The sequence below is a fragment of the Trichoderma camerunense genome (genome assembly GCF_050948025.1).
Source record: "Trichoderma camerunense strain CBS 138272 chromosome Unknown V8C40scaffold_16, whole genome shotgun sequence".
In the NCBI taxonomy this organism is placed as follows: Eukaryota; Fungi; Ascomycota; class Sordariomycetes; order Hypocreales; family Hypocreaceae; genus Trichoderma; species Trichoderma camerunense.
Window position 1 is genome coordinate 637,541 of NW_028145354.1, and position 25,387 is coordinate 662,927.

The following is a 25,387-nucleotide window of genomic DNA, read 5'->3' on the forward strand; positions in this document are numbered from 1 at the left end:
GTGTGCTTCTCAAGTAAGTAAGCAAGGGAGAATATGCAGGGTTCACAGTGTGTGGCCGGCCCACAACGCGGAGTCGGAGTGATGTCCGAACATTTGAGGCCAATCATAGCGAACTGTGTGTGTGATTCCCTGCAGCAAAGATGTGCATGTACGCCAGAATGTATCATGCGCTGGCCAAATCAATGCCAGTGAGGGGTTCATAGAAGCTTCGGGCATACTTGAGCATCCTTGGGCTGTGAGATGCCGCCTAGGAACTCTCTCTGTTGTTGTGGGATCAACTGTTACTGACATTCAGACGCGGTATTATTGGCACGGTCTACATGCTCTAGCCAGACCGGGCGTTCTCGTCGCTTTGAAGCTTTTACTCACTCGCCTCCCTCACTCATCGACTCCCTCCAAACACTTCAACCCACAAGACAAGCGTTTACTATGAAATTCGATTGCAATGCCCGAGCACGCCTCAAAGGGAAAAGGCCAGAGTCTGCGCCGTGTGCTGCCGGCACCAGCCCAGCGACCACCGGTGACAGCAGCCCCGGACCCCCCAGTTTCAACGAGGCAGAAGATGGTGGCCGCAGCCTGCAGCGCGTGTCGTAAACAGAAGACAAAGGTGCCTTATAGGAATTGATTCTCCACGCGTGTTTTGTATTGAATGGTGATTGTTAACTCGGTTTCCAGTGTTCTGGCGATAGACCGGCTTGTAGTCGCTGTATCCTGCGAAACTCTGAATGCCACTACACCACAAAGCCGGGAGAAACGGAAGCTCAAGCGTTAAGACGGGGATTCAAGGACGTACAGCGCAAAAGAACAGCTCACGAAGAGTTATTTGATCTCTTGAGGAATCTGCCCGACCGAGAGGCCGGCCATGTCTGGCATGAAATCAGAGAAGGGATGGACGCGACGTCACTTCTCAACTACCTCAAAACAGGGAATCTGTTGTTGCAAATGGCTGTTGCTCCCGAAACGCGCTTTAGGTATGAACTCCCATACCGAACAGAAATGCCACAGTATTACCTTGGGGATAATCCCTATATGGATTCAATGATTTACGGAGCGTCTTCACTCTATCCCCAAGATGAGCGCCCCAAGATCGCGGGTCGTGCGGCCACCAGTCGTGCCGGCAATCGGGCTTCAAGCGAATATCAAGACGTCTATTTGAAGCCATTTCATGCCGCTGAAGTTATTGACCCTCGACTGACTGATGCGAAAATTTCCTTGTGGACTTCTGTTTGCAAAGACGATGGGCTTATGCGACGGCTTCTCTCAGTCTTTTTGAGATGCGAGTATCATTTCACATCAGCATTTCAGAAAGATTATTTCTTGGATGACTTGGTGGCGAACCGAAAACAGTTCTGCTCATCCCTGCTCGTCAATGTTGTTCTTGCTTATGCTTGCGTACGGTATTCCCCGTTGGTCTTATTTTCATCTTTAAGCCATATTTTATGAAACACCTCTGCTAATTAAATCCAGGTCTGCTTTCCGAGTTTCCCAGATCGTGCCGAATATTGGAATCCCAGAGCACTTGTGTATCGCTTCATTGTGGAAGCGAAGCGCATCTGGGAGCTTGAAAGCCATGAACCCAAGATTACAACAATTCAAGCCGGAATAGTCTTCAATGTCTTCCACAATCTCTGCGGTCTAGATGAAATCGGACAGCCATATAGGATCAAGGCTATAGACCTAGCCCGTAGAATGCAAATCTTTGACACCACCGTAGGCGGTCGCAGCTATAAAATGCAGAGGAGCATGGCGTTCCTCTCATGGACCTTATTTAATTGGGAAACGTAAGTACATTCGTCGGTTCTGGAATTGACCTTTGCTGAAGTTTCTAGACTTACTGGCTTCTCCTTCATGTTCACCCCGCTACTCAAACAGCCTCCAAACTGGGCTCTGCCAGATCCTACACAAGATGGGAATTGGTATGGAGAAATATGGCTCAAATATCCATTGACTGATACCCTTTCGCCGTCTTATTTTGGCCACGTTTTCCGAGCCAAATCTTGTTTCCGAATCATCATGAACGAATTTTGTTGCGCAGCATATTCAGAAGGCTCGCAGGTGACTGTAGATAAAGCCTATGAACTTCTGAATAAACTGAAGCACTGGTATCACAGCTTGCCAGGTCCACTCCAGCCAAAGACAATCGTCCTCCCTACACACTTGCAACTTCAGTAAGCATCTATCAATATCTGCAAGGCTCTCTGCAGTCTACTAATGGAGTGGTATTAATATGAGATAATTACAGCATCTATTATCATCATCTGATCCTGACAATCTTTGAACCTTTGATGGACACACAAACAGCCCAAGAGCCACCACCGCAGCAAGTAGTTGCTGAATCCAAGAGACATCTTCAGACGCTAATCCGACTCTACTACCTCCGTCATGGATACGATGCTATGGACCTCTTTATCGTCATACCGCTTATGCTTTCTGGCTCTGATTGCATCGAAGCCATCAATGACCAAACACCCGCAGCCGAGTTAGAGCTCCTACGCTCTACCCTTATCTTGGTAGCACAGGGCTTATACAGTCAACGCCGGAATCATTATTTAGCTGAAGCTCTGTTCCGTGTCATCCGTGGAAGAATGCGACCGTCAGAACTTTCCCTATTGAAGAATACGATGAAGATAGATGAGAGTGAATGGGAGGAGAAGAGTAGCATGGTGCAAGAGGTGCGAAGCTCGTGGCCGGTGAGCGTGGTCAAGAAGAAGGAAGAGCTAGACTCTCTCATCTTGACGAACCTCGTGGAGAATTATGGCAACTTGAACGTGGAAGGGAGTCCCAATGCTCAGTCAAAATGATATATCTGGAGAGTGTATTTGGCGTAGGGTAGGATTGGTTGATACCAGCGTTGACTAGAATTACTATTGTCCCGAATTGACAGTTGCTTTGTTCTCAGTGTACATGTTCTTTTTCTTCCGCTTTTGGAATCCGAACCATGGTAATAGTGATCAAGGCTCCAATTATAGCGGAAGCAAGGCCAAACCACCAGATGGCACGAATTCCTTCAAGTCCCACCTCTCCATCAGGAAGCTGTTCGACCTTGATCCCTATAGAGCCAGCTACAGAAGTAATGATTGCCAGAGTCAAGTTTTGTGCGGTTACTAAAAGACTACCAGCAGAGCCTTGGTATGATCTCGGTACGTTCGAAGTAATAAAGATGGTTGCTGCTGCGAAGCTCAGATCAGGTCCGAATGTAGCCAAGGCTACGCCCGGCATTGACAAGGCCCAGTATGAGGAGCTTGGAGTTTGAGGGAGAAAGAATACCGGTCCCATACCAAAACAGATCATGCTGACGGTAAGAATCCAGTGACCAGGGACCACATGAAGCGTCTTAGAAACGACCCAAGCTGCGAGAACGCCAACAATGCCATTTGGGAGAATGTACAGCGCCGCAGTAAGCGGAGAGGCTCCCTGGTAGCGAAGCCAGAACTGAATGGCATAGAACTGCCACGCACCGCCTAGATGGGGAGGATTCGTCAGTAACTGGCAGCGAACAAAAGAGCCACAGATAATTAAAGGATTTTGAGACAACTCACCATAACCGCCAAATCCGAAAATATAGGAAAGCAGCACAGCCGCAAACCCAGGAGTTCGCCAAAGCCCGTTTGGAATAAGAGGACGAGTAGCACGGCGCTCGACAAATGGAAACGCAACAAGTAGAAGAAAGCCCAGAATAATGGTAGTATAAGTATATGGACTCCATTGAACCGCTGACCCTTGAGTAAGCCCAAATAGGATCAATCCACATCCCAACGATGCGAGCAAAGCGCCGAGGTAGTCAAACTGCTTCATCGAAGGCGTATCTGCGCTGGAGCTATCTGCAGCTGGTTTCAGATCGGGTATTGTGAGATAAGCAGCAAGAGCGCACAATGCAAGGAACATGGCCGTGCTGCCAAAAATCCAGGGAAGATGAACAGCGAGAGCACCTCCTTGAACACAACCAATCCAGTAGCCAAACGGCGCCCCTGCTGCCATCAAGGAAAACACACGCGTCTTGCGGATCCCCGGATTATAGACTCGTCCAAGAATGCTCATCGAAGCGGAAACGAGCACTCCGGCTGCCAGGCCTTGCATGGCTCGGGCGACAAAGAAGAGGACCTTGAGGTTTGGAGAAACGGCCGCAGCGGTCACCGCATTCCAGGCTGCTTCCCACAGAAAAGCGCCTACCATGAGTGGCTTAGGAGGGGCGAGGTCAGCCAACGGTCCAAATACTATGACTGACAGACCGCTCGCCAACACTGAAGAGCCTACGAGCCAGGGAATCTGGGCTGGGACCAGACCCAATGCCTCTCGGAACACGAACTGGGTGACGATGACTTGTCCCATAGTCAGGGCGGAGATGACTTGACCAGCCGTACAGACGAGCACAAAGATGATCTCTGAGAGGAGATTGGCGAGCTCCGGCGGAACGCCTTGAGACACGGGATTCGTGGGGCTGCCTCGTTCTTCCGAAAGGCCCACGGGCGAAGACTGATCAAGTATGGGTGTTTCAACCAATCTGTTTCTTATGTTGCTCAATTCCAAACCAAGTGCTGGTAACTGTGCTTCTGCATCGGTGATATTCCGGGCCTGTGGTGTTTCTGGGTCAAGCGAGGACATCAAGCCTTCGTGGTGTCCCTCCACAGGCAAGACAACCGTGGACTGGGTTTGCGACATGTTCACTGACGATTCTTCTGTCCACTGCAACAAATTTGCTCGGATTGGGTAAATTCTGTTGTTCTCATGCCGAGAAGCTCGCAGATGTGACTACATTCAGGACTTGGTTTGATAAGTCACACAGGAGAATGGATTTCAACAAGTCAAACATACAATCGTCACTTTATGTATGAAATCACCAACAATCAGTCAATGCCTAAATGGCCCCATGTTGTGTCGCCTCCACTGTTGGCTGTCTGGGCAGCTAAACTATTAGTAGAATATGGTGGGTTACACGTGAGTCACGCCGACACTCCCCGATACTCCCAGAGCAGGGGAGGGTGGTGCTGTTCATTTTGCTCTTGTTAAATAACCTTGAACGTGAGACTTTTTGTTGATGGTTACAGATCTCTGGTATTGCAGGAGTACGAAAACTAAAAAAGAAGGAGAAATATTAAAGGGTTTCCCGAGAGCAGAGATGCTGCTCTTCTTATTTTTGTTCCAAAGACGATCTGTTACACCACGTCTCAACGGTCGCCACGGATTATCAGCAGAATTGGAGAGAGAGAGCTCTTGCTTCATTGGACAAAAGAGGGATATGATATGACACCCGTGATTTTATATTGTCTATTGGATGTTCTTACTTAAGGAGCACAGCTAATAGATGTCACTGTCACAGATGCCAGGTGGATGTGAGAGTCTGCCAAGATAGAATAACCGTTTTGACGGTCTGGATGGAGTATAGCGCTTCCGTGACAACACTTTACCATTGAGCAGACTGTAAATTCGGCTCATTGGCGTCAAGCTTCGTTCTTCCCCGGACCCCCGCAAACCGTAAGCGCTATTCAACACACCAGATCGGATATTCCATCCTGAAGTTGATCGCTAGAGCTTGCCTCGGCCCCGCTACCAGCTCCTACAGCGGCCGTGCTTAAAGTTGCCGGATCGGGAAGTGCGCTCGATTTGGACAGGCACAAGCAAACACTGGCATCATTTAATAACACAGAATACTCTACAGAGTGTAGATATGAGAGTGTTGCTATACTCAACGAGTTCAGAAGCGCCGAAATAAACAAATCATGGCAGACACAACTGTTTTGTTCCCCTTTTCAGCCACGCATCTTCATTCTGACGGACATCACCAACGAACCCGACGATGCGGAATCCTTCTGTCGATACTTGACGTACGCCAATCAGTTTAATACTGAAGGCATCGTGGCTGTAACTTCAGTATGGCTCAGAAGCAAAGTGGCTCCAGAGAATCTGCACGAAATTATCGATGCATACGAGAAAGTCGTGGATAATCTGAATGCCCACGTCCATCCTGACTCTCTTTATCCTTCGGTAGAATACATCAGAAGTATTGTTCGTTCAGGGCCTCCAGTAAGCAGCTTCCAACTAAAAATGATATTATCTCATATTGACAGACATTAGGTTTATGGAATGGCCGCGGTTGGTGACGATATCCCGCTGAGTGAGGGTGGTCAATTACTCCTAGAACGGCTATTGGCAAAAGACAGCGACCCTCTTTGGGTATTGGTTTGGGGAGGCAGTAATGTCCTTGCTCAAGTCTTACACCATATACGCCATAGAGAAGATGCTGAACAGCTTCGAGCCAAGCTGCGAGTGTATACCATCTCTGATCAAGATGATACCGGGGCTTGGATGAGGCGATTGTGGCCTGACGTCTTTTATATCTGCTCCGTACATGGATGGAACCAATACAGCCAAGCAACTTGGACGGGAATATCCGGAGACACGCCTGGTGAGAAAGGAGGCCCCGATAGTTCAAAAATTACCAAGGAGTGGATCAAAGAGAATATTCAAGTCGGCCCCCTAGGAGCAGCCTACCCTGATTACATGTACATTGTCGAGGGAGATACGCCTACGTTTCTTTACATGATACAAAATGGCCTAGGTCTTCCTGAGCAGCCATCTTACGGCTCTTGGGGAGGGCGTTATCTCCCTGTCGACCTTACTTTCCCTCGGGGTCATTTTGGTGACACTGCCGATGAAGTCGTTGGAAAGAATGGCCAGATATATATATCGAATCGTGCAACGATTTGGCGCTGGAGAAATGCCTTTCAAGATGACTTCGCTGCTCGAATGCAGTGGACTCTGACCAACAATTTCACCAAAGCAAATCACCACCCTATTATTTCCGTTAACGGAAACCGAGGACTAGGTCCAATTTATGCTGACGCTGACGCTGGCTCTTCACTGGTCTTTGATGCATCTGAAACCTTTGACCCTGATGGAGACACTTTATCTTTCAAATGGTTCCAGTATCGCGAACCAAGTGCTACTAAAACGTATCATCCTTGGGAGGTGCCTAAGATGGAGATCAAAGTGCTGGATTCGGATAGAAAGAAGGTGGAAATAACAGTGCCGAAAGCCGATACCTCTGACCCCAGGCTGGCTCCTATTCCTGCGCGTGGTGAATTTCTTCATCTCATTCTTGAGGTTCAAGACAGCGGATCACCTCCTTTGACTAGTTATCGTAGGATTCTCATCACACCTCTTAATAACGTATAGAGCAATAAATTGTCCTTATTTTTCATCATTTTTTAATCTTATTCGTCTCCATATGATCTACTGATACGTAAAGAATACCTATGGCTATTCATGGCGACTACCTTGTCGCTGGGTAGTTTCACCGAAAGCGTTGAATTGATTGAAGACGAAAAAAAACTGAAAACCTGGCATATTCACATTTTTCCAGAGTATCTAATAATACAGCACACCATGTGCTACCAGGGTAAAGTACATACGAAGAAAATTGGCAGCATAAAGTTTTCCTAGTTTGTTGCCAATACAATGAGAAACAACATTCCACCATAGTTTGATCTTCACTTCATCATTATAGATAGATGCAGGCGGTATTGCAATAAATTAATGTCAGCTAACTCGTATACTAGCTATAAATGGAGTCGAATAAAAATGATGAATCAGCTTTACACAACAGTTTTCTGAGCAGTCGCGGCAGCCTCATTTTGCATCTGTATGTCAGTCTTATAAGACTTAAACTTCCTCGCGGGAACCCCCTTAGCAAACATCTCATCGAGCTCCTGATAAGATCTCCCCGCAGTCTCAGGCTGATAGAAGTACAAATAAACAATACAAATAACGCAAAACCCGAAGAAGATGAATGCAATTTTCGCTCCTAGGTTGGCGTGGTCGGGGTTAAACAAGTAAGGAATGACGAATTGCCACATGACAGTAATTGCGCTCTGAACAGAGTATCCAATGGCAATAGTCTTGACACGCAGACGAGACGTGGAAACCTCTGCGAGCAGAGAAAAGGCAGTGGAACCAATTGAGACGTTATACCACCAGCTGTAAATGAGGATAAATGCAACAGTGCCTTTTATCTCAGATGGTTTGTGGCTCAACCCCAATGCTCCGGTGATTAAGAGGATCGCGGTGAGGATGATGAGGCCGTAGAAAGTAATGTTGCGTCTCCCAATACTGTCAACAGCAGCAGCGGCCATGATATTGCCAACAATCGATAGAACTGGTTGGGAGATCTGAATCTTGTAGCTCATAGAAGTGGAATACCCCGCAAGTTGCAGATAGTACGTGAAATAGCCGGCGACAAAGGCAATACCAGAGAGTGACTGAATGCATAGAGGCATGATGCTGATGATGGTTCGCCGCAGGTTTGACTTTTTGAAGCACTCCACATATGTAACTCCCTCAGTTTCTTGACGGATTTGCTCCAGCGTCAAGTTGATAAGTGCAAGTTTCTTTTCTCCCTCTTCACCGGGATAACCAAGCTTACGAAGGCTCTTCAGCGCCTTTTCCGTTCGGCCTTTGCCAGCCAGGAACCAAGGAGATCTAAGGGCGTGTTAGCTGTATGTTTTAGCTTAGTTCTTTGATGATCGTACTCAGGCATAAATGGCCATAGCAGTAATGCGACCGCCGCAAACCCAAACTGGGAGCAAAAGACTGAGCGATAAGCCCATCGGGAGTCTACCTGGCCCGTGTAATTGATGATCAAGAAGGCAACCAGAGGACCAATTCCGTATGAGACGCCAATGCAACAAGTGAAGATGCCGCGTAACGCCAGCGGAGCAATCTAAGGATACTTTAATACGCAGATAGTGACCGAAGAGAGATGTAGATGCACGTACCTCTCCAATATAGGTAATCATGTTTGTAGCAATAATGCCCACCATGATTCCGTTGATCAGCTTCCCCGCAAAGAAGACGGCATTTGTAGTCGCGTAGAACTCTATACCGACTCCCACAAAAGAGACAACCAAGGCAACGAGAAGCATGAGCTTTCGGCCGAATATATCTGCCAATTCCGCAGCAGCGAGAGAAGAGATGACGGCCCTAGACAGTTCAGTGTGTCAAAAAGAGTCTTGCAGCAAGGGCATAGACGTGGAGAAACAAGATACTCACATGGCTACGGGAGCCCCATTAAACGCAGACTGCCATTGAGCCGGCAGCACATAATCGCCTTCAAAGAGATATCCAAAGTCCTGCCGAAAGCGGGGGGTTCCAACAACACTACCTGCCGCCTGGACGTCGAAACTGAGCAGAATCACAGTCCACAGCCCGTATATGCACCAGACAGATGCCCAAGGGTTACGGATGAGAGACTGGTATATTCCAGTCTCGTGATCCTCTTGGTCGGTAATATGTGCCAGCTGTGCAGTCTCATAGTCACCACTTTTCTCGACATGGTCATGCACATTCTCCTTGGTATGTTCCATCGCGACAGTGCCAAATATGTTGAACTTGGGAAGATTTACTCAATCAACATTGCATGCAGCGTTCTATACGATGGTCTTAACTTATCCCCATCGTCTTCCATATATAGTAATTTCTCAATCTTGAGTCTTTACCAGCCTTTTACCAGATCATGCAACCGAACAGCAACGCTAGACTAGGTGCAGCGTGGAGAACCCCATGGGGAATCATGTTCGATTCTCTCTGCCGCATTAGTTTCTGGGGAAAGTGGTAAAACTTTCCTTTCTCGTCCCAGGGCTGACAATGCCGTTTACCGGCTGAATGGAAAGATGCCTAAACTTTCCCAACTAGGCTAACAATGACGGGAAATAGAGGGCTGGTCGTACGTCAATCTATTTCTATTCCTAATGGAAATAAATTAAGGCGATTTTCTTACCATTTCCGCGACTATTGGAGATAGCTCATTATCAATTAACAGCTACGAAACATAACTGAAGCGAGTTATCATTCGTGACATGCAAGCATGACCAGATGATTCCATCTAATAAATCCAAATACATTGAAACATGGTAAGAGCTGATCTTCCCTTAAATGAGTCCCGTACGTCCAGCTCTACTGCTGGACAGATCTGTAGCATAGCATGATGCAAAACAAATGTTTCACCAACCAGATCCAAGGGTGGAATTCAGATGCAAATAACTCTTCCATCGGCTCGATAGGTTTAGACTTGAGCATCTGAGATCCCACCTCGAGGCCTCCGCATTTGGATTCAGTCACCTCTTCGTGCCTCAGCTACCTCCATATGGAGATTGAGACAGAAGGCGGCCTCCATTTGAGGGGAGCCAAATGCCCTGCTGCCGAGTGCGCGAATCCTGCAATAGCCTAGAATGGCCATTTTAAGTCCGGCCATGCTGGCAGAAGACTTGTGCCTCGTGAGAAGACTTCGTTTAATTCTGTATAGTTTAATTTCGATGGCAGAGATGGCCACTCGAATGGGGTTTGAACATGACAAAGGGATGCTGTGAAAGAGGCCTTGACCGACGAAATGCGAGTCCGAAAAAAAAAGTTAGAAAAAAAAAAGACAGAAAAAACACATTTACTCCGTGATTTGTATCTCTTGTTAAGATGGCCCGTTTGTCGCAGTGTTAGACCACTCGGGCGAGTCTAACCATATAAGAAGTTTTTGTAATAGCTTGTTCATGTTGACTGGCTTGGAGATGTAGTCATCCATCCCCTTTTCTAAGCAGGTTTCGCTGTCTCCCCTAAGGGCATATGCCGTCATGGCAATGATTGGGATATACCTTTTCAAGGTCCGGATTTTTTTAGTCGCCTCAAAGCCATCCATAACCGGCATGCTGATGTCCATAAGAACCAGGTCATATGCGTTGGGTGAAGCGCCCAATGTCTCGACGGCCTCTGCTCCGTTGGAAACAATGGTAGTATTCCGAAACCCAAGAGAGTTTAAGACGCGAGACAGCACCTTTTGGTTTACTGCGTTATCCTCAGCTGCAAGAATTCGCTTGTGTGGCGCCACCTCCTTGAGGCGTCTTATCATTCTTTCCTTCTCTGCCTCCTGCTGATTCTTTTCCGTCTGTTGTTTCTGTTGAAACCCCAGAGCATCAGGTGAGTCGAGACTGGCAATCTTTTTCAGCTTGACTGTAAACCAGAAAATGCTGCCGTTACGTTCAGGCTTGGGCCTGTAGCCCATCTGGCCACCCAACAACTCAGCTAGAGACTTGGCTATCGACAGCCCAAGGCCTGTTCCCTGATATCTTTTCTTAGTGGGTTTTTCGAGCTGGGTGAATGGTTTGAAGAGGTTTTGAACATCCTCGTCGGCCACGCCTATGCCGCTGTCGGTGACCTCTGTGAGAATTGTATAAGAGGTAGCATCCTGGTCCGAGATCGAAGCGGCGACCTGTACCAAACCCTTCTCCGTGAATTTAACAGCATTGTCGATGATGTTCTGGAAAATCTGGCGGAAGCGAAGAGGATCACCCTGTGCGGATTTGGGCAGTTCCGGCGCCAGGACAAGTTTGATGTAGACGCCCGGGAGCAGCGTCATCTGCACATTACGCACGACAGATGTGATGATACTTGCGACACCAACTAGGTCTGTGTTGACGGAGAAGTTGCCCGAGGCAAGTTTGGAGTAGTCGAGAATACCGTTGATGACTTGCAGTAGAACTTGGCCCGACTCAGAAATGATGTTGGCCGTATCGCGTTGATCCTCCGTTAAGTTCATGTCCAGGAGAAGAGTACAGGCCGAGAGCATGCCGTGCATCGGGGTTCTGATCTCGTGGCTCATGTTGGCCAGGAAGTCGTTCTTCAGCTTGGCGCTCTCTTCGTATGCGGCAATGAGCCTCAGCTCAGCTTCTCTGCGCTCGGTTAAGTCGCGCGTCACCTTGCCGAAGCCAATATGCACGCCGTTCCTATAGATGGCTGTGATGGTAACGTTGGCCCAGAACCGGCTCCCATCCTTGCGATAGCGCCAGCCCTCGTCTTGCACCCTGCCCTCGCGCAAGCATGTGACAAGCTCTGCTTCAGGCTTTCCAGCAGTGAGGTCTTCCTGGCCGTAGAAAGTCGAAAAGTGCCGCCCGATGATGTCCTCCTTCTTGAAGCCCTTGAGCAGCTCGGCGCCGGTATTCCAGGTGGCCACATAGCCGCGCGTGTCAAGCAGGAAGATGGCATAATCCTTGACGGCCTGGATCAGCAGCCGGAAGACCTCATCGACGGACAGCGCGTGCTGAATCACCTCGCCGCGAATATCAGGCGTCTTGGGCTCGATCTCGTCCCACTCCAGCACCAGCGACAGCATCTCGTCCTTCCGAAAGATGGGGATGATGCGCGCTGAATACGAGACGCCGTCTGGGGTAGTATATGCGGCATGGCAGAGTCGAAACTTGCGTTCAGCAACAGCGACTTCGATGGTGCGGGCCAGTGGGATGCGATCGAAGCGCTCCAACGGCGAGCCTCCGTACAGCGCGGCAAAGAGATCCTTGCCGAGGAAGTCGTCTCGGCCACGATGCCACGCATCGACGACACCCTTGGACACCCGCTGGATGCGGTAATTCGGCGCTACGACGAGCGTGGGGACGGGCGACAGGTCGCAGATGGCGCTCGTCAAGTCCGAAGAGTCTGTGTCATTGCTTGTGTCTGCGTCTGTAGTAGTGCTTGTGTTTGTCATGGGATGGTTAAGACTATGACTGCCCACGCTGGGGCTCGTCCTCATGTTCACGTCCATGTCCGCGTCTTTGCGGCCGTGGCCGGACGTTCCAGGCCCTTGAGAAATCATGCTTTGGACAACTGGCCCGTCATCGCGGACGCCCATTTCGTTCATCAAGTGCGTAATGGTACGGGCTTGAGCATCAGCATGAGATTTGATGCTAGAGTTGGCCCTTGTTAGTTTCCACCCATTTCTATTTCTATCAAATCGCATAATCTCCGTGGCCCTCCCCTATCTACTCTGCGATGACGTAACGATTTTTCGGAACATCTTCTCCGCACAGCCTCTGCTAAATTCAAACTTGTCTTAACCACGGTATATCGGAAATCTTCTCTCCATCAGGGCGGATCCATTGGCCCCATCCCAACGCTCTAGCAGGCCGCTTGTGGCTTCAGCGTTAGGCTTTTCAACAACTCGGACAGGGCGAGTTTGCACGTTGAAACTCTCTTTGTCTTTAACGAGCAAGACGGGGCTTCCGGTATGCAAGCCCTGCTTACACGGGAGATCACCATTCGTGGTACCGGCCCCTGCTCCACTCTTCTTCAACGGTCGGCTCCAAAGCAATTTATGCAAACGTGGCTTAGTGGACACTCGGCATCGTGGTTGACCTGCGCAAGAGGGATGGGCTCCGAGGAGAGGAGGGGGATGGAGTTGTTTGGGATTGGACTGTCTGTGAATGCTTTCGACGGAGGCACACCATCCGACTTACACGGACATGCGCCTACCCTGCACCTCTACTTAGATTTGAAAATTACATGTGCATGCACATTGAAGAGCGAATATCACTGTCGACATTGAAGAGATAATAATTTCGCAAAATGGAATGTGGTGAGAGTCGTTTACTTCTTATTAGACTTGAGCGAATAAAAAGCCTCGTCGTTGGTTGAATCTGAGGCAATATATTCCCCCAACTGCTCCAAAATGTATGCCTCGATGTTCCCGTCTGAAGAGTTTATGAGTTTATGAACCGAGTGACGTCAGGCGGAAAAGTCAATAAATAATTTAAAGACTGAAATCCTCCATTTCCATTCATAAACTGGCGTTTTAGGTTGATTGATACATGTATCCTTGGGATGTTCTGCACACGATTGTCAAGGCCGGATTAATCCCGCAGGCATTGACGGCTGTCTCTCATCCCCACTTTGCATCCTGTTGTTGGGGCAAAGAATAAGCTCACCGTCATTGCTCAGCTTCTCGAAAATAAATCGCCGAAAATTGATTACATGTACTGACCAGGTACATGTAGGCAGCTTCGCAATTCACTCCTTCAAAGTCTTGGCTAGACCTAGCCATGTCGATCAAATATGAGCGAATCCCACATTGTTAGCTGTCAATCATTGTCCAGTGTCATCTCCCCACGTGGCAAAGAGAGCGTCAATCTATTTGGACAATCCCTGTGATATTTTAGACGCATCCTTGGCATCTTCTAAATGCTTATAGTTTCGACCTGAAAATCGGTCATTAAGCAACGTAACGCTCTTTGCTCTCACCGTGAGCCCTAGTACATACCAACCCTGGTTGTTGGACACTAAATCGCTGCTAGTTTTCTTATTTACACCGAATAACCATGATGAGCTACTCTTTAAACCCTAGTAACGCGCTGGTAGATCCCCTAGATGCTTACAAGCAGCCTAAAAACTGAGATCAGCGATGCTCTATAATTGCTGCTATAAGCGTAGTGTCTCAGATTCGGGTATCCGCTGCTCACATGGATCGGAATAAGGTGAATATACCGAATCAAATTAATAGAATAAATGGGCTGCTTCATGCAGCGTTGGCCCTGACGCTAAGGAAGGAAGCCACCCTGGCTAGATGCAATCTAATATATAAGATGACCACCCTCGTCCTCCCAACATTCTCTATATATATGTATTTACCTCAGCATTACTGTATACTTCGATATCGCAACTCAATTCTCTCAAAACAATGGATGACCAAGGAGATCGTCCATCTTTTGATATAGCCATCGTGGGCGCGGGCGTTGTGGGCGTCCACGTCGCGATTGGCCTTTTGGATCGGGGCATTCCATTCACCATATACGAACAATCAGCCGAATTGACAGAGATGGGGGCTGGCATCACAATCACTTCCACCATTGCCCAATCCTTGGCAGCTTTGCACCCTGAAGCTACGCAATATTTACTCAAAGTCTCAAAATCGATGAGCAACATCAACTTGGTCAATGGCTCCAGGGACGATCTAAGCCTTCGCCCCTCAGATCAGCTGTACGATCTAGTGATCTCGCCGTACGAATTCCATGCGGCTCACCGTGCTAAATTGGTAGAGGGGTTGCTTCAGCTTATTCCCAAAGAGCGTATCAAGCTAGGGAAGCGCATAGAGGCAATTGTCGAGAGAGGAGATGATGAGAAGCTTCTCCTTCAGTTTGCTGATGGTACTACAGCTGAGGCCGACGCAGGTATGACGATCAGCGCGCCATTGTTCGAGATGAATATCGCCGTATGAGCTTATGCCAAAATACTGATCCATCTATTTCACCGTCTTTAGTTATTGGATGCGATGGTATCAAGTCTCGTGTTCGACAAATTGTCGGAGGCTCCGACAATCCATCATCCTTCGCCCATTACTCTAATATGAGTGCTTACCGCGGCCTAATTACCATGGACAAAGCCACAGCAGCCCTAGGCCAGCTTGTTAAAGACCCCGTTTGGTATTTAGGTCAGGGCGCGTCCATGGTGACGTACGCAATTCTCGGCCCAGGGGGCATCCCATTCCTTAACGTGGTGGCTTATGTGCACGATGAACAAGACTCGCTCAGCTTGGACAGCTTAGTGTCTGAGGGAAACAAAGAAGATGTTGAGGCGGCATTTTCCCACTTTGGATCTTCTGTGAAGGACGTGATAAAGGCCTTGCCGGATAAGCTCAACCGCTGGGCTCTTTTTGACAGCTATGTCCACCCACTCTCGTCCTATGCCTATGGGCGTACAGTCCTCGCAGGAGATGCTGCTCATCCGTCAACGCCTCATATAGGATCAGGAGCCGGTATGGGTATCGAAGAGGCATTGATTCTAGCGGAACTCCTAAAATCAGCTACAGAGCGCTTAGGTGCGTCCGAAGGCTCTACAACCAGGCGGAAATTACTCGAGGCGGCTTTCAAGGCATATAGTGATATTCGACGGCCAAGAACACAGTGGATAGTTGCCCAGAGCCGCACCATAGGGATCATGTCGCAGGGCCGCCACGAGGAGATGGGAACCGATTTTGACAATTACGGCATATATCTCAGGGAAAAGATAGGCAAACTCCAGGCCTATGATTGGAAAGACTCGATCAGACAAGCTATTGATCAATTTGAGCGCGAATTAGGGGCTTCCGTTTGATCCTGAAGCAATGAGCGGTTTTAGCTGCCTCTTCACGTCTACTAGAGCATACAACCATGAATGACATTCTTGGACGCACAATTAATCGCAGCTCCAAAATTAACGCCTCCAACTAATCTTGACACATCGAGGTTTCCAGAAGACCTATCAAAAGCGTGTGACATATGTGTATTAATTTATTGATCTGCTCCATTAGCAGTCAAGAAATCAAAATCGACACCATCTTGGGCCTGCATCACACTCTTCTCATACAGACCTCTATATCCACGAGCCGGTCGTCTCTTAGATTCTGCAGGGCCCTGAGCTTCCAGCCTTCCGTCTAACTTAGCTTTTCTATCCGCTATTCTTCTGGCAATCTCATCTTCATCCATCTCTACTTGAAGTGTTCTGCTTTCAACATCACAGTATATAATGTCGCCATCTCTCACAATGGCGAGGACACTCTCTGGCAAAGCAGCTTCAGGCGAGATATGCAACACAATGCTTCCTCCCGCCGTGCCAGACATGCGCCCGTCCGATAACCGCAGCATATCCTTGACTCCGCGAGCGGCGAGCTTGCGTGGGATGGGTATAAGGCCTGCTTCCGGCATACCTGGACTTGTGAAGCCAATGGGTCCTATACCCTGTAAGATCAAAACGCAGTTTTCATCAACATCGAGATCCGGGTCGTCGATACGCTTAGCAAGATCCTCAGGGCCAGCAAACACCACGGCCCGCCCTCGGTGATTGAGTAGATGGCGATACTTGCTAGCACTAGCTTTGATAACGGCGCCATCGGGAGCAAGATTGCCATACAGTACCACCAGGCTTGACGATGGATACAAGGGATTGTCCAATGGCCGAATAATCTGAGTGGAAAACGGAAACGGGCGAAACTTCTCAGCATCCAGAGCTTCGCCAAGCGTTTCTCCTGTTAATGTCAGGGCATCTAACTTCAAGAGAGGCCGCAAAGTATTGAAAAGAGCAGGAATGCCGCCAGCGTTGTGTAAATCCGTCATGTAATTGTCACCACTAGGCTTTAGGTCAACAATCAACGGCGTCTTCCGTCCTATCTCATCTACTGTCCTCAAAGTGATTTTGCCGTAAACATCAGGATGACGATTTGCAATGGCGAGTAGATGCACTATACCATTGGTTGAGCCTCCAATTGCTTGCAAAACAGTAATGGCGTTGTGGAACGACGCTTCAGAGAGAATCGACTGAGGTGTGCGCTTGTATTTGGCTGCTCCAATGGCATTTGCGCCGGTCTGCTCAGCTATTCTTAGCCGAGCGCTCGAGACCGCGGGAGCAGTTGCGCCTCCTCGGAGCGGTATAAGTCCAAGAGCAGCTGTAAGGCAGGCAATGGTACTCGCGGTACCCATGACGCCGCAAGTTCCAGCCTAAGTAATAATTGTAAGTTGAAGAATTTGTCACGGAGAAATAAATCTTACCGTTGGAGCAAGTTCCTCATTCAGAGCTGAAATATCCTCGATATCAATCTCGTTTGCACGAAAAGCAGCCCAGTTATTGCGACAGTCCGTGCAAGCACCGATGCGGCCACCTCGAAAGCTTCCCGGCATCATTGGCCCCGTTATCAGAGGCAATATGGGCTTGTTGGCGGATATGCCTCCCATGAGCTGGGCCGGAACTGTCTTGTCACATCCTGAATTCATGTCAGGTTAATAAGCACTGAGAAGAATCTGGCGAGGACAAAGCTAGAACCCACCACCAATAACAATACATGCATCCACTGGCTGCGCCTTAATCATCTCTTCGGTATCCATGCTCATAAGATTGCGCAAGAACATGCTCGTAGGTGAAGAAAAGGACTCATGGACACTGATAGTCGGAAACTCAATGGCTAGCCCACCATTAAGCTGGACACCCCTCTTTGCAGCCTCGATGAGCTGCGGGACATTGCCATGACAAGGATTGAAGCCAGAGTAAGTGTTGATTATGCCAATGATTGGTCTTGAGAGCGCATCTTCGCTGTATCCTAGCGCTTTGATAAAGACTTTGCGGAGAAATAGGGAGAAGTGAGGGTCGCCATAGTTTGACAAGCCTTGCCTCATGCCGACTGCGGGTTGGATGGACCGAGAGAGGTCATAGTCGGCCATTGGATCTGGAGCGCCACTGCTTTGGCCTTCATTTTCGGTATCTTTTTGGTTCGCCATATTTCCACGTTTGCGGCCCGGAGCCTCTTGATGAAGTTGCTGATATGGACAATTTTGATGTTTCTACGTTGGCGATTGCGTGATCTCGAACCAAATCGCCGTTGGCGGGGATCAGCTCTAATTGTGGAGGGGTTGTTTCTGGCGGATATGTATCCGAGTTCAATCCAGTCTTTGAGCCATGGCCGTCGGCAGCATCCACGACAATTTTACATAGTTCATCTGAACCAAATTTCCGATTTAGAAGCATACTCCTCATGATATCTGATGTAATTACTACCAACTTCCACAGTGGTGCGGGGGAATGTCTGCTACCTCAGTACATGTAACCGGTACCTCGCATCTATCACCGGGTATAAGCCAAACCAACTGCTTGTTTGCTCAAAGCGTAAATGAAGTCTACAGTTTCAGCTCGATTGGCATTCAAATACGCAACAGAAATAAACTGTAGAAATAACAGTTCCGCGAACAATGGGCCATTTGAGGTTCTGTCTACTTGCCGTACTTGCTCAACACAAAACACATAGAGTACGCAAAGCCAGTCGCAGTTACGCTTCTATAGTTGCTTGTGAGAATTGTGTCTGTTTGATGATGTCTATTTCGCCTTCTATTATTTAATGTAGCAACATCCAAGTTCCCGCCAACAGCCTAATGTTCTAGCTTACCGATTGGTTGGTTGGCTGCATCACAGATCGGCCAAGATCAAGACAAAGCCCACTTTCGGAGATACAGCAAATAACCATGTACTAATTACTCACAATAATACCATCGAAGACGACCATGGAATAAAACATCCAAATCAAGTAAGAATCTTGCTGTGGCTCCCGTCGATATTTCTGTTAGTCACAAGTTCTGAGTCCGGCGCTTTCCGTGATGGGTCCAAACCAAGGCAACAAGGAGAAGAGCAAAAAAAAAAAAAAAAAAAAGCTGCTTACCCCATGCCGCCGCCGGCCTACCCAATCTAGCGTAATGGCTATGTTGCTATTACTATCACCCCGATGAACGACGCTTCTTGTTCTTCCTTCCGATACCCATCGGATATTTCTTCAAGGACTGGTATATATCAATCCCAAGTGTATCTTGCAAATAATTCCACATTGAAGTGATTCCACATACTGGAAACTAATGAATAACCACGACTTTGCATTACAAACCTCTATGCTATGCATCTTGGAGGGCGTGCAACTCACTAACACCAAGAATCCACTTCCTAGAATGGCGTGTCTCGCCTGCTCTCGGCACCGATAGTCTAATCCATAATTTTTTTTCTTAGTCCGAAAGATGTTAATAAAAGCTCCCCCGTACCCGTTTTCTAAAAACTGGGAACCTCATTAATCGTCTGTGATTTCATTGTTAATTTGTTTTCTTTTGTGCCTTGTAGATTTGCAGCATCTCTCGTGCTTAGATACCCCCAAAAATGACAGCGGCCGGTTCGTCTCTCTCCCCGTGCATGACTCCACAGTATTCCCCCGGATTTCATGCTCTGCACTCTATGATCTGTTTATTCTTTCATCATATACTAATAGTTTGTATATATAGCGGCACTAACGATTGACGACCTTTCAATAACTACATACCCCGATGGCGGTCTCCAAGCATGGCTCGTCGTCCTCGGCTCTTGGGCCTGCATGATCCCCTCCATGGGGCTTCTCAACACAATGGCAGTATTGCAGGCCAGATTATCAGAGAATGAGCTGCGAAATCTGCCAGAATCGACAATTGGTTGGATTCTGAGCAGCTATGCCTTTTTTCTCTACTTTTGCGGAGCACAAGTTGGTATGTAGCATCCTTCGTTTCCTTCGCGGTTGGCACACTTGAATGTCAGTTTCTTATGAAGCAATACAGAAGACAGAAGAGCCTTGGCGAGTGAGGTAAGTTGAAATGGGTGTAGTGCTAACAGTTGTCTCTTTAGGTCCAATCTTTGACGCATATGATGTCAAGTATCTGGTAATTCCAGGGAATATCGGCATTGTCATTTCCATGATGCTGATCGGGCTATGCAAAGGTCAGTATATTCTCCCTTTTCTCCTCATCATCCACATCATACTGACTATCAATCTCAGAATTCTACCAATTCTTCCTCTGCTTCGGCCTCCTCGGCGGCGCCTCAGCCTCACTGCTCTTCAATCCCGCCATCGCCATCATCGGCCACTACTTCGACAAGCGCCGTGCTCTGGCCACAGGAATTGCTTGCACCGCCGGTGGTCTTGGAGGCATCGTGTTCCCTCTCATCATCCTCTACCTCACCCCACAGATCGGCTTCGCCTGGGCCACCCGCATCATCGCCTTCATCTGCCTTGTCATGGGCTGCATCTCCGTCTGCCTGATGAAGAAGCGACTCCCGCACAACAAGAACACCAGCACTCGTATCGGCAGCTCCATCGACTTCAAAGCCCTTCGCGATCCCAAATATGCTCTCACCACCCTCGCCGTCTTCCTTGTCGAATTCGCCGTCTTCATCCCCTACACGTATATCTCTTCTTACGCCATCCACGCCGGTATGCCCACTCAACGAGCGTACCTCCTCAACGCTCTCGTCAACGTCGGTGCAATTCCCGGCCGTGCTTTGCCAGGTTACGCTGCCGATCGCTTCGGTGCCTTTAATGTACTTGCCATCTGTTCCACCACATGTGCGGCCCTGATATTCGCGCTTTGGTACACCGCCGGCACCAATGAGGCTGCCATATACTCTTTTACCGTGCTGTATGGTTTCTGGTCTGGTGCCGCGATTAGCATCACGCCGGTTTGCATTAGCCGAGTCTGCAATATTGAAGACATAGGCAAGCGGACTGGCACGGCTTTTTTCATCGCAAGCTTTGGTGTGCTCATTGGCCTTCCCATCGCGGGAGCCATCTTGAAAACAGATGGCGGCTCCTACAATGGAGTCATTATTTTCGCAGGCGTTTTCTACGCCGCCACCGTTGCTACGCTTTATCTTGCCCGTGGCGTGGCTGCTGGCTGGGGACTCAATGTCATCTTCTAATAAATTAATCACAAGGTAAGAACCGGAGTGAGCACCTAGGATATAAAAATATCCTCATATAATCCTATACCTCTACCATTTTAACCTTTTTATATAAAAAAAATTTGATTAAACAGAGAATTAATTTAATTTATTACCAACTGTTCCATGCTCCCATCGGATGGCTTCTCTCAAACCAAGTATCACCAGGCGATGGCGAGCGCTTGCGTTTTCTTTTCTCTTCCCTTTGACGTTTCTCCTCTTTGTAATCGTGACGAATGCCGTAAAATGTGAACGTTTCTGGTGCAAGGTCTTTCGGGTGTCCAGGAACATCCTGGAAGACTATATCTCGAGGGACAGTCACTATTAAGTGATCGTTGCTAATAAACTGAAATGTGGGGGCAAATTTTCCGGTGATATCCTTCAAGCTATATTTCTTGAGACCTGCTTGCTTCGGAGGAGAGAATAAGTCGAAATCGCAACCAGATTCGACATTCAAGTACAAATGACCCTGAATTTTCGTTTGCCTGGAAGGCGGTTGTTTAGCCTTACAGGTGCCTTCTTCGAAGTAATAGAATTCGACATATTTAGATGGATAGAAGGAATCGTAGCGATGATCAACGTGGTCAACAGAATATAAGCGGAAAAATTTGCTAGCGATGGAGTTGAGGGGAGGTAGGGGTTGTCCTTTGCTCTCGGCTTGTTGCACAGACTTATAAGCTGCCTGGACTTCCTCTTCCTTGACGCCCTCGGCTTTGCGCACACGTTCTTTTTCCTCTCTTTCCTGCATCTTCATTTCCCGCAACTCCTGCTTCCGCTCTTCGCGTTCATCTTTGAGTTCGTAGAAGTAATCAGCATCCGATCCATTGTATGATCTCTCCGAGCTATGCGAAGCTGGATAGTCACATTCGCAGTCTTCGCCCGGCTCGCAATCGCAATCCACTTCCGAGGGATCTGGTGTCCTATCAATGTCGGAGATGTCTTCATCGAAGTCGTCGGCTTCTACATCACGGTCCTCCTTGATGGTGAGGGCGACCAAGCGGTAATACCATGCCGGCAATTTTTGGCCAGGGGCCATTGTCGTAGTCAAAGATACGGCTGATTATTGTGGCGGTAAAGATTAAATCCCCAATTCCTGCCAGTTGGAAAGAGAACAGTGATATCCAGCTAGAGCGCGTCGCGATTAGAATTGGTGGGGTTGGAATCTCCTGATTTGTTAACTAGACCTGAGGTGGAGTTACCCACCTCGCCTTCAACCACAGTTACGATTCTATGGTTCCAATGTTGCTTATTATAAGTACCTAGTAGTTATATTTATGTATTTTCGCGATACCCATTTCGCCCTCTAATATAAAATAATACTAAACATAGAAGAAAGTGAAAGAGAAAACAAAATGCCGAGGCAATATGGCCCAGAGCGTAAAATATAGACATAGACTTTTCGTTATAAACCATGGACGCAAATTCTTGCGTATAATAGGGCAGAATGCCAGAAAGAAGTGAACAGATGAGGTAGAAAAGAAGAGGAAAAGAAATAAACCACAAAATAGAAAAGAAACAGAAACAAAATAGAAACAAAAACTATCCAAACAGTGCCATTATTTGAGTGATACACGATTCCATTTCTTGCGTCCTCCCTTTTTACCCCTTTTCTCATTGCCTGTTGGCTTTTCGGTGCCTGTTGGCTTTTCGACCTCTGCCATCTCTGTCGGTTTCACCGGCTCTACTGTGTCTAACAGTTTAAGAGCCATTCGCGGCCTAGCTACTCGCGGCCTAGCTACCGAATGCTTCTTGTTTGGAGGAGGGTCGACAATTCGCAGACTAGCCACCGAATTCTTCCTGTTTGGAGGAGGGTCGACCACTCGCGGACCAGTTACCGAATTCTTCCTGTTTAGAGGAGGGTTGGATACCTTACGCGGTGCTCCAGGACCTTTCAATGTTGGGAAACTCTCCTTCTTGACCCAAATAGGAGCCTTCTTTGGTGCCAGATCATGGCGAATCGGCGGGGGAATGTCTGGTTCCTCATTTACAAACCAGCTGGGGTCCGGAGGTGGCACGTTATTCGCACTAGGAACTCTTGTTAGCCCCATCTCAATGATCAGGTGGATGAACCGTCAACACTTACTTATTTGCCTGTCCGTGCATCCGAGGTTCGGTAAGGCGCTGCCAGTCGTATCTAGCCATAGTAGCATACTCAAACAGCGCCCGAACCCCCCCAAGTCTATGCTTTGCTCCCAAATCCCCCGCCCTCCTACCGTCGTAATCGATGATTTCTTGATTAGCGTTGTTTTCCGAAAGTAAATAGAGCGTCTCGACAAGACGCTCCTCCAAATCTGGGGCGGATTGTCCAACAGCTTCGTGTAAGGGCGTTCGGCCTCGTAAATCCACTCCGTTCACGTCGGCACCCCTTTTTATGAGATCCCTAACCACAGTATGATGTCCAAATCGGCAAGCCATGTGAAGAACCGTGCTTCCCGTAGTCTCGCAAACTATGAGATTACCGCGGTGCGATCTCAATCTCGTAAATTGTTTCATTTTCTTCAACAGAAAAGCCATAATTTCATCGTGATCTTGAGCCATGGCATGAACAATGGGGAGATTGCCCTGTCCATCTGCCTGGAATACACGTGCCTTTCTCTCGACCAAGGCTGATACGACTGAAGCGTATCCACTAGCAGCTGCAAAATGCAGAACTCGTCGATCAATTGGAGCACAGGAAAACGACTTCCAACACTTGGGACCGCATTGGTGATGGCAGGAATCCAGTGCAAGCAGGTTGCAGTCAGCACCAAAGCGTAGTAGCGCTTCGACGGTTTGAAGCACTTTGGCTTCCCATTGAATAGTCTTGAAGTCTTTCTCTTGAGTATCCTCCGGTTCCCCCCAAGTTGAAAATTCCTTATCTTTGACCTCTGTGGATACAAATTGTGCTTTCATCCTCTGGGACTTTGTTTCCCCTCCAAAATTGTTGAGATCTTTCTCTCCTTTCTGATTCTCCTCGGAGTCATTTCCTTTATCAACACTCTCGCAGGACTTATCTGCAATTTGATTCAACAGAGAGAAGAGCTCGAACTGACTCCAGGGAAGCTTATGCCGTACCGCTATGTGAATTGCTGCGAACCCAAAACCACTGTGGGCATTGGGATCGGCACCTCGTATCAGGAGATATTCAGCTATTCTCGGGAGGGCATAACTGCACGCGATGCGAAGGGGACCATCAAAAGACCCAATCCTGTTACTAAGAAGTTGGGGAAGGGCGAGGTAGAGATGTTGAAGATCGGGGTATAGCGCTTCATTTTCGTTGAGCTCAGCCCCATGCTTGAGAAGCTGAATCGCGACCTTTGGGGCATCTTGAAGCAGCGCGTAATGCAGATAAGTGAAGCCGTCCCGAGTAAAGCCCTTCGTCCAAGGGAATATTCTATGATCATTAGCCCCAAGCTTCGAATGAATTGAGTCAAAGGTGCACTTACCCTCTTAACCGTGGGCCATGTTCTCTAAATATTAGCCACTGTATCAAGTTCCCTGAATCATGCCTGACGGCATGGACGAAGACCGATGCAAGAGCATCATCGCACTCATCACCGCACTCATCATCGCACGCTCCTTTATGTGGCATCTCCTTCCCGAGGGTTTTGGTATAGAGAAAATCTGAGACTGCCCAATAAAGACCGTGACTGCACCGGGACAAGGAGTTCAAATCACTTCCGCTCGTGACCAGGTCGAGAATTCGGTTGAAGAGTTCGGGCGGGAGGCTACACAAACCGCTAGCTGCCGTTGGCTCTGACACTGCCGCCGGCTTTGACACTTTCGTTGGCTTTGGCGCTCTCCTTCTCTTTGACACTGTCATCGACTTTGGAGACTGTGGTCGTGGTTGGCGAGCTCGATTCTTCTTGAAATGAGCCATGATGAGAGATATCGACGAGCCACAAAGAAACTTCTTTGTGTTTCGATGTAGTAATAATCGGACCCGATGATGTTTTGATATAGTGATAATTGGAATCGAAGGTGTTTTTTTGTGGTGATGATCTGGTTTGTCTATGTGAAAGAAGAGAAAAACAAGAAGAGGGTGTTGATCGAACGATGTTTGTTTGTTATTCACTAAGCCACAAACCTTAAGAACAGACGAAATGCTAGGCTGCCCAACTCAATCCTAGTTGCACAGGTAACAGCCACAGATGTTATCTGATTCACGAATTAAGTTTCGTCGCTATCATGAAAAGTGAAATTGAAGATAGCGAGCAGGTGGCTAGCAGGTGAAGCAGATGTGATAAGCTGGAGAAACGAAAGAAGATAGCAGCTGGCGCGAACCACGCACAGTGCGTGGCAAGTGGCAGACAAGTGGCCTGTCGAGCCTGATGGAAATATCTCCTGGTTATTAACT

At 48.2% G+C, this 25,387-nt stretch overlaps 10 protein-coding genes across 10 annotated transcripts; 4 read left to right on the forward strand and 6 right to left on the reverse strand.

The window, feature by feature from the left end:
* The first annotated feature begins 191 nt into the window (after positions 1-191).
* On the forward strand, positions 192-2,888 carry V8C40DRAFT_252654 (Zn(II)2Cys6 transcription factor). The gene is made up of 5 exons (XM_083217444.1): positions 192-607; positions 676-1,392; positions 1,468-1,781; positions 1,830-2,168; positions 2,243-2,888. The coding sequence occupies exons 1-5, from the start codon at positions 446-448 to the stop codon at positions 2,799-2,801; spliced, it is 2,091 nt and encodes a 696-aa protein (XP_083070228.1). The 5' UTR covers positions 192-445; the 3' UTR covers positions 2,802-2,888.
* A 7-nt stretch (positions 2,889-2,895) lies between these two features.
* V8C40DRAFT_276712 (MFS general substrate transporter) lies at positions 2,896-4,602 on the reverse strand (the record flags this gene model as incomplete). Its single annotated transcript, XM_083220878.1, has 2 exons — positions 2,896-3,461; positions 3,540-4,602. The coding sequence occupies 2 exons, from the start codon at positions 4,600-4,602 to the stop codon at positions 2,896-2,898; spliced, it is 1,629 nt and encodes a 542-aa protein (XP_083070229.1).
* Positions 4,603-5,665: 1,063 nt separating this feature from the next.
* V8C40DRAFT_268764 (DUF1593 domain-containing protein) lies at positions 5,666-7,173 on the forward strand (the record flags this gene model as incomplete). The annotated part of the gene is made up of 3 exons (XM_083219990.1): positions 5,666-5,671; positions 5,752-6,021; positions 6,073-7,173. 3 exons carry the CDS (start codon positions 5,666-5,668, stop codon positions 7,171-7,173), a joined length of 1,377 nt encoding a protein of 458 aa, XP_083070230.1.
* Positions 7,174-7,592: 419 nt separating this feature from the next.
* On the reverse strand, positions 7,593-9,451 carry V8C40DRAFT_281519 (general substrate transporter; the record flags this gene model as incomplete). The annotated part of the gene is made up of 4 exons (XM_083221625.1): positions 9,046-9,451; positions 8,772-8,976; positions 8,526-8,716; positions 7,593-8,475 (listed from the first exon to the last, which is right to left on the reverse strand). Exons 1-4 carry the CDS (start codon positions 9,357-9,359, stop codon positions 7,593-7,595), a joined length of 1,593 nt encoding a protein of 530 aa, XP_083070231.1. The 5' UTR covers positions 9,360-9,451.
* A 1,005-nt stretch (positions 9,452-10,456) lies between these two features.
* Positions 10,457-12,664, reverse strand: V8C40DRAFT_268766 (hybrid sensor histidine kinase/response regulator; the record flags this gene model as incomplete). The annotated part of the gene is made up of 1 exon (XM_083219991.1): positions 10,457-12,664. The coding sequence occupies one exon, from the start codon at positions 12,662-12,664 to the stop codon at positions 10,457-10,459; it is 2,208 nt and encodes a 735-aa protein (XP_083070232.1).
* A 1,821-nt stretch (positions 12,665-14,485) lies between these two features.
* On the forward strand, positions 14,486-15,897 carry V8C40DRAFT_268767 (uncharacterized protein; the record flags this gene model as incomplete). The annotated part of the gene is made up of 2 exons (XM_083219992.1): positions 14,486-14,975; positions 15,065-15,897. 2 exons carry the CDS (start codon positions 14,486-14,488, stop codon positions 15,895-15,897), a joined length of 1,323 nt encoding a protein of 440 aa, XP_083070233.1.
* V8C40DRAFT_252668 (dihydroxy-acid/6-phosphogluconate dehydratase) lies at positions 15,883-18,156 on the reverse strand. Its single transcript, XM_083217445.1, has 3 exons — positions 17,603-18,156; positions 17,328-17,539; positions 15,883-17,276 (listed from the first exon to the last, which is right to left on the reverse strand). The coding sequence occupies exons 1-3, from the start codon at positions 18,048-18,050 to the stop codon at positions 16,074-16,076; spliced, it is 1,863 nt and encodes a 620-aa protein (XP_083070234.1). The 5' UTR covers positions 18,051-18,156; the 3' UTR covers positions 15,883-16,073.
* Positions 18,157-19,376: 1,220 nt separating this feature from the next.
* Positions 19,377-21,030, forward strand: V8C40DRAFT_281521 (major facilitator superfamily domain-containing protein; the record flags this gene model as incomplete). The annotated part of the gene is made up of 4 exons (XM_083221626.1): positions 19,377-19,477; positions 19,587-19,823; positions 19,960-20,052; positions 20,111-21,030. The coding sequence occupies exons 1-4, from the start codon at positions 19,465-19,467 to the stop codon at positions 21,028-21,030; spliced, it is 1,263 nt and encodes a 420-aa protein (XP_083070235.1). The 5' UTR covers positions 19,377-19,464.
* Positions 21,031-21,062: 32 nt separating this feature from the next.
* Positions 21,063-22,159, reverse strand: V8C40DRAFT_252670 (uncharacterized protein). The gene has a single exon (XM_083217446.1). It carries the CDS (start codon positions 22,085-22,087, stop codon positions 21,164-21,166), a length of 924 nt encoding a protein of 307 aa, XP_083070236.1. The 5' UTR covers positions 22,088-22,159; the 3' UTR covers positions 21,063-21,163.
* Positions 22,160-22,607: 448 nt separating this feature from the next.
* On the reverse strand, positions 22,608-24,910 carry V8C40DRAFT_281524 (ankyrin repeat domain-containing protein; the record flags this gene model as incomplete). The annotated part of the gene is made up of 4 exons (XM_083221627.1): positions 22,608-23,076; positions 23,135-24,424; positions 24,477-24,770; positions 24,846-24,910. 4 exons carry the CDS (start codon positions 24,908-24,910, stop codon positions 22,608-22,610), a joined length of 2,118 nt encoding a protein of 705 aa, XP_083070237.1.
* Between the last annotated feature and the right edge of the window lie 477 nt (positions 24,911-25,387).

Excerpts from the sequence above, each read along its gene's own strand:
- V8C40DRAFT_252654 (XM_083217444.1), top strand. The coding sequence starts at position 446 with ATGCCCGAGCACGCCTCAAAGGGAAAAGGCCAGAGTCTGCGCCGTGTG. Across the intron at positions 608-675 it reads GTCGTAAACAGAAGACAAAG|TGTTCTGGCGATAGACCGGC; the intron begins GTGCCTTATAGG and ends CTCGGTTTCCAG. Across the intron at positions 1,393-1,467 it reads TTGTTCTTGCTTATGCTTGC|GTCTGCTTTCCGAGTTTCCC; the intron begins GTACGGTATTCC and ends AATTAAATCCAG.
- V8C40DRAFT_252668 (XM_083217445.1), bottom strand. The coding sequence starts at position 18,050 with ATGGCGAACCAAAAAGATACCGAAAATGAAGGCCAAAGCAGTGGCGCT. Across the intron at positions 17,540-17,602 it reads TGCATGTATTGTTATTGGTG|GATGTGACAAGACAGTTCCG; the intron begins GTGGGTTCTAGC and ends ACATGAATTCAG. Across the intron at positions 17,277-17,327 it reads ATGAGGAACTTGCTCCAACG|GCTGGAACTTGCGGCGTCAT; the intron begins GTAAGATTTATT and ends ATTATTACTTAG.
- V8C40DRAFT_252670 (XM_083217446.1), bottom strand. The coding sequence starts at position 22,087 with ATGGCCCCTGGCCAAAAATTGCCGGCATGGTATTACCGCTTGGTCGCC.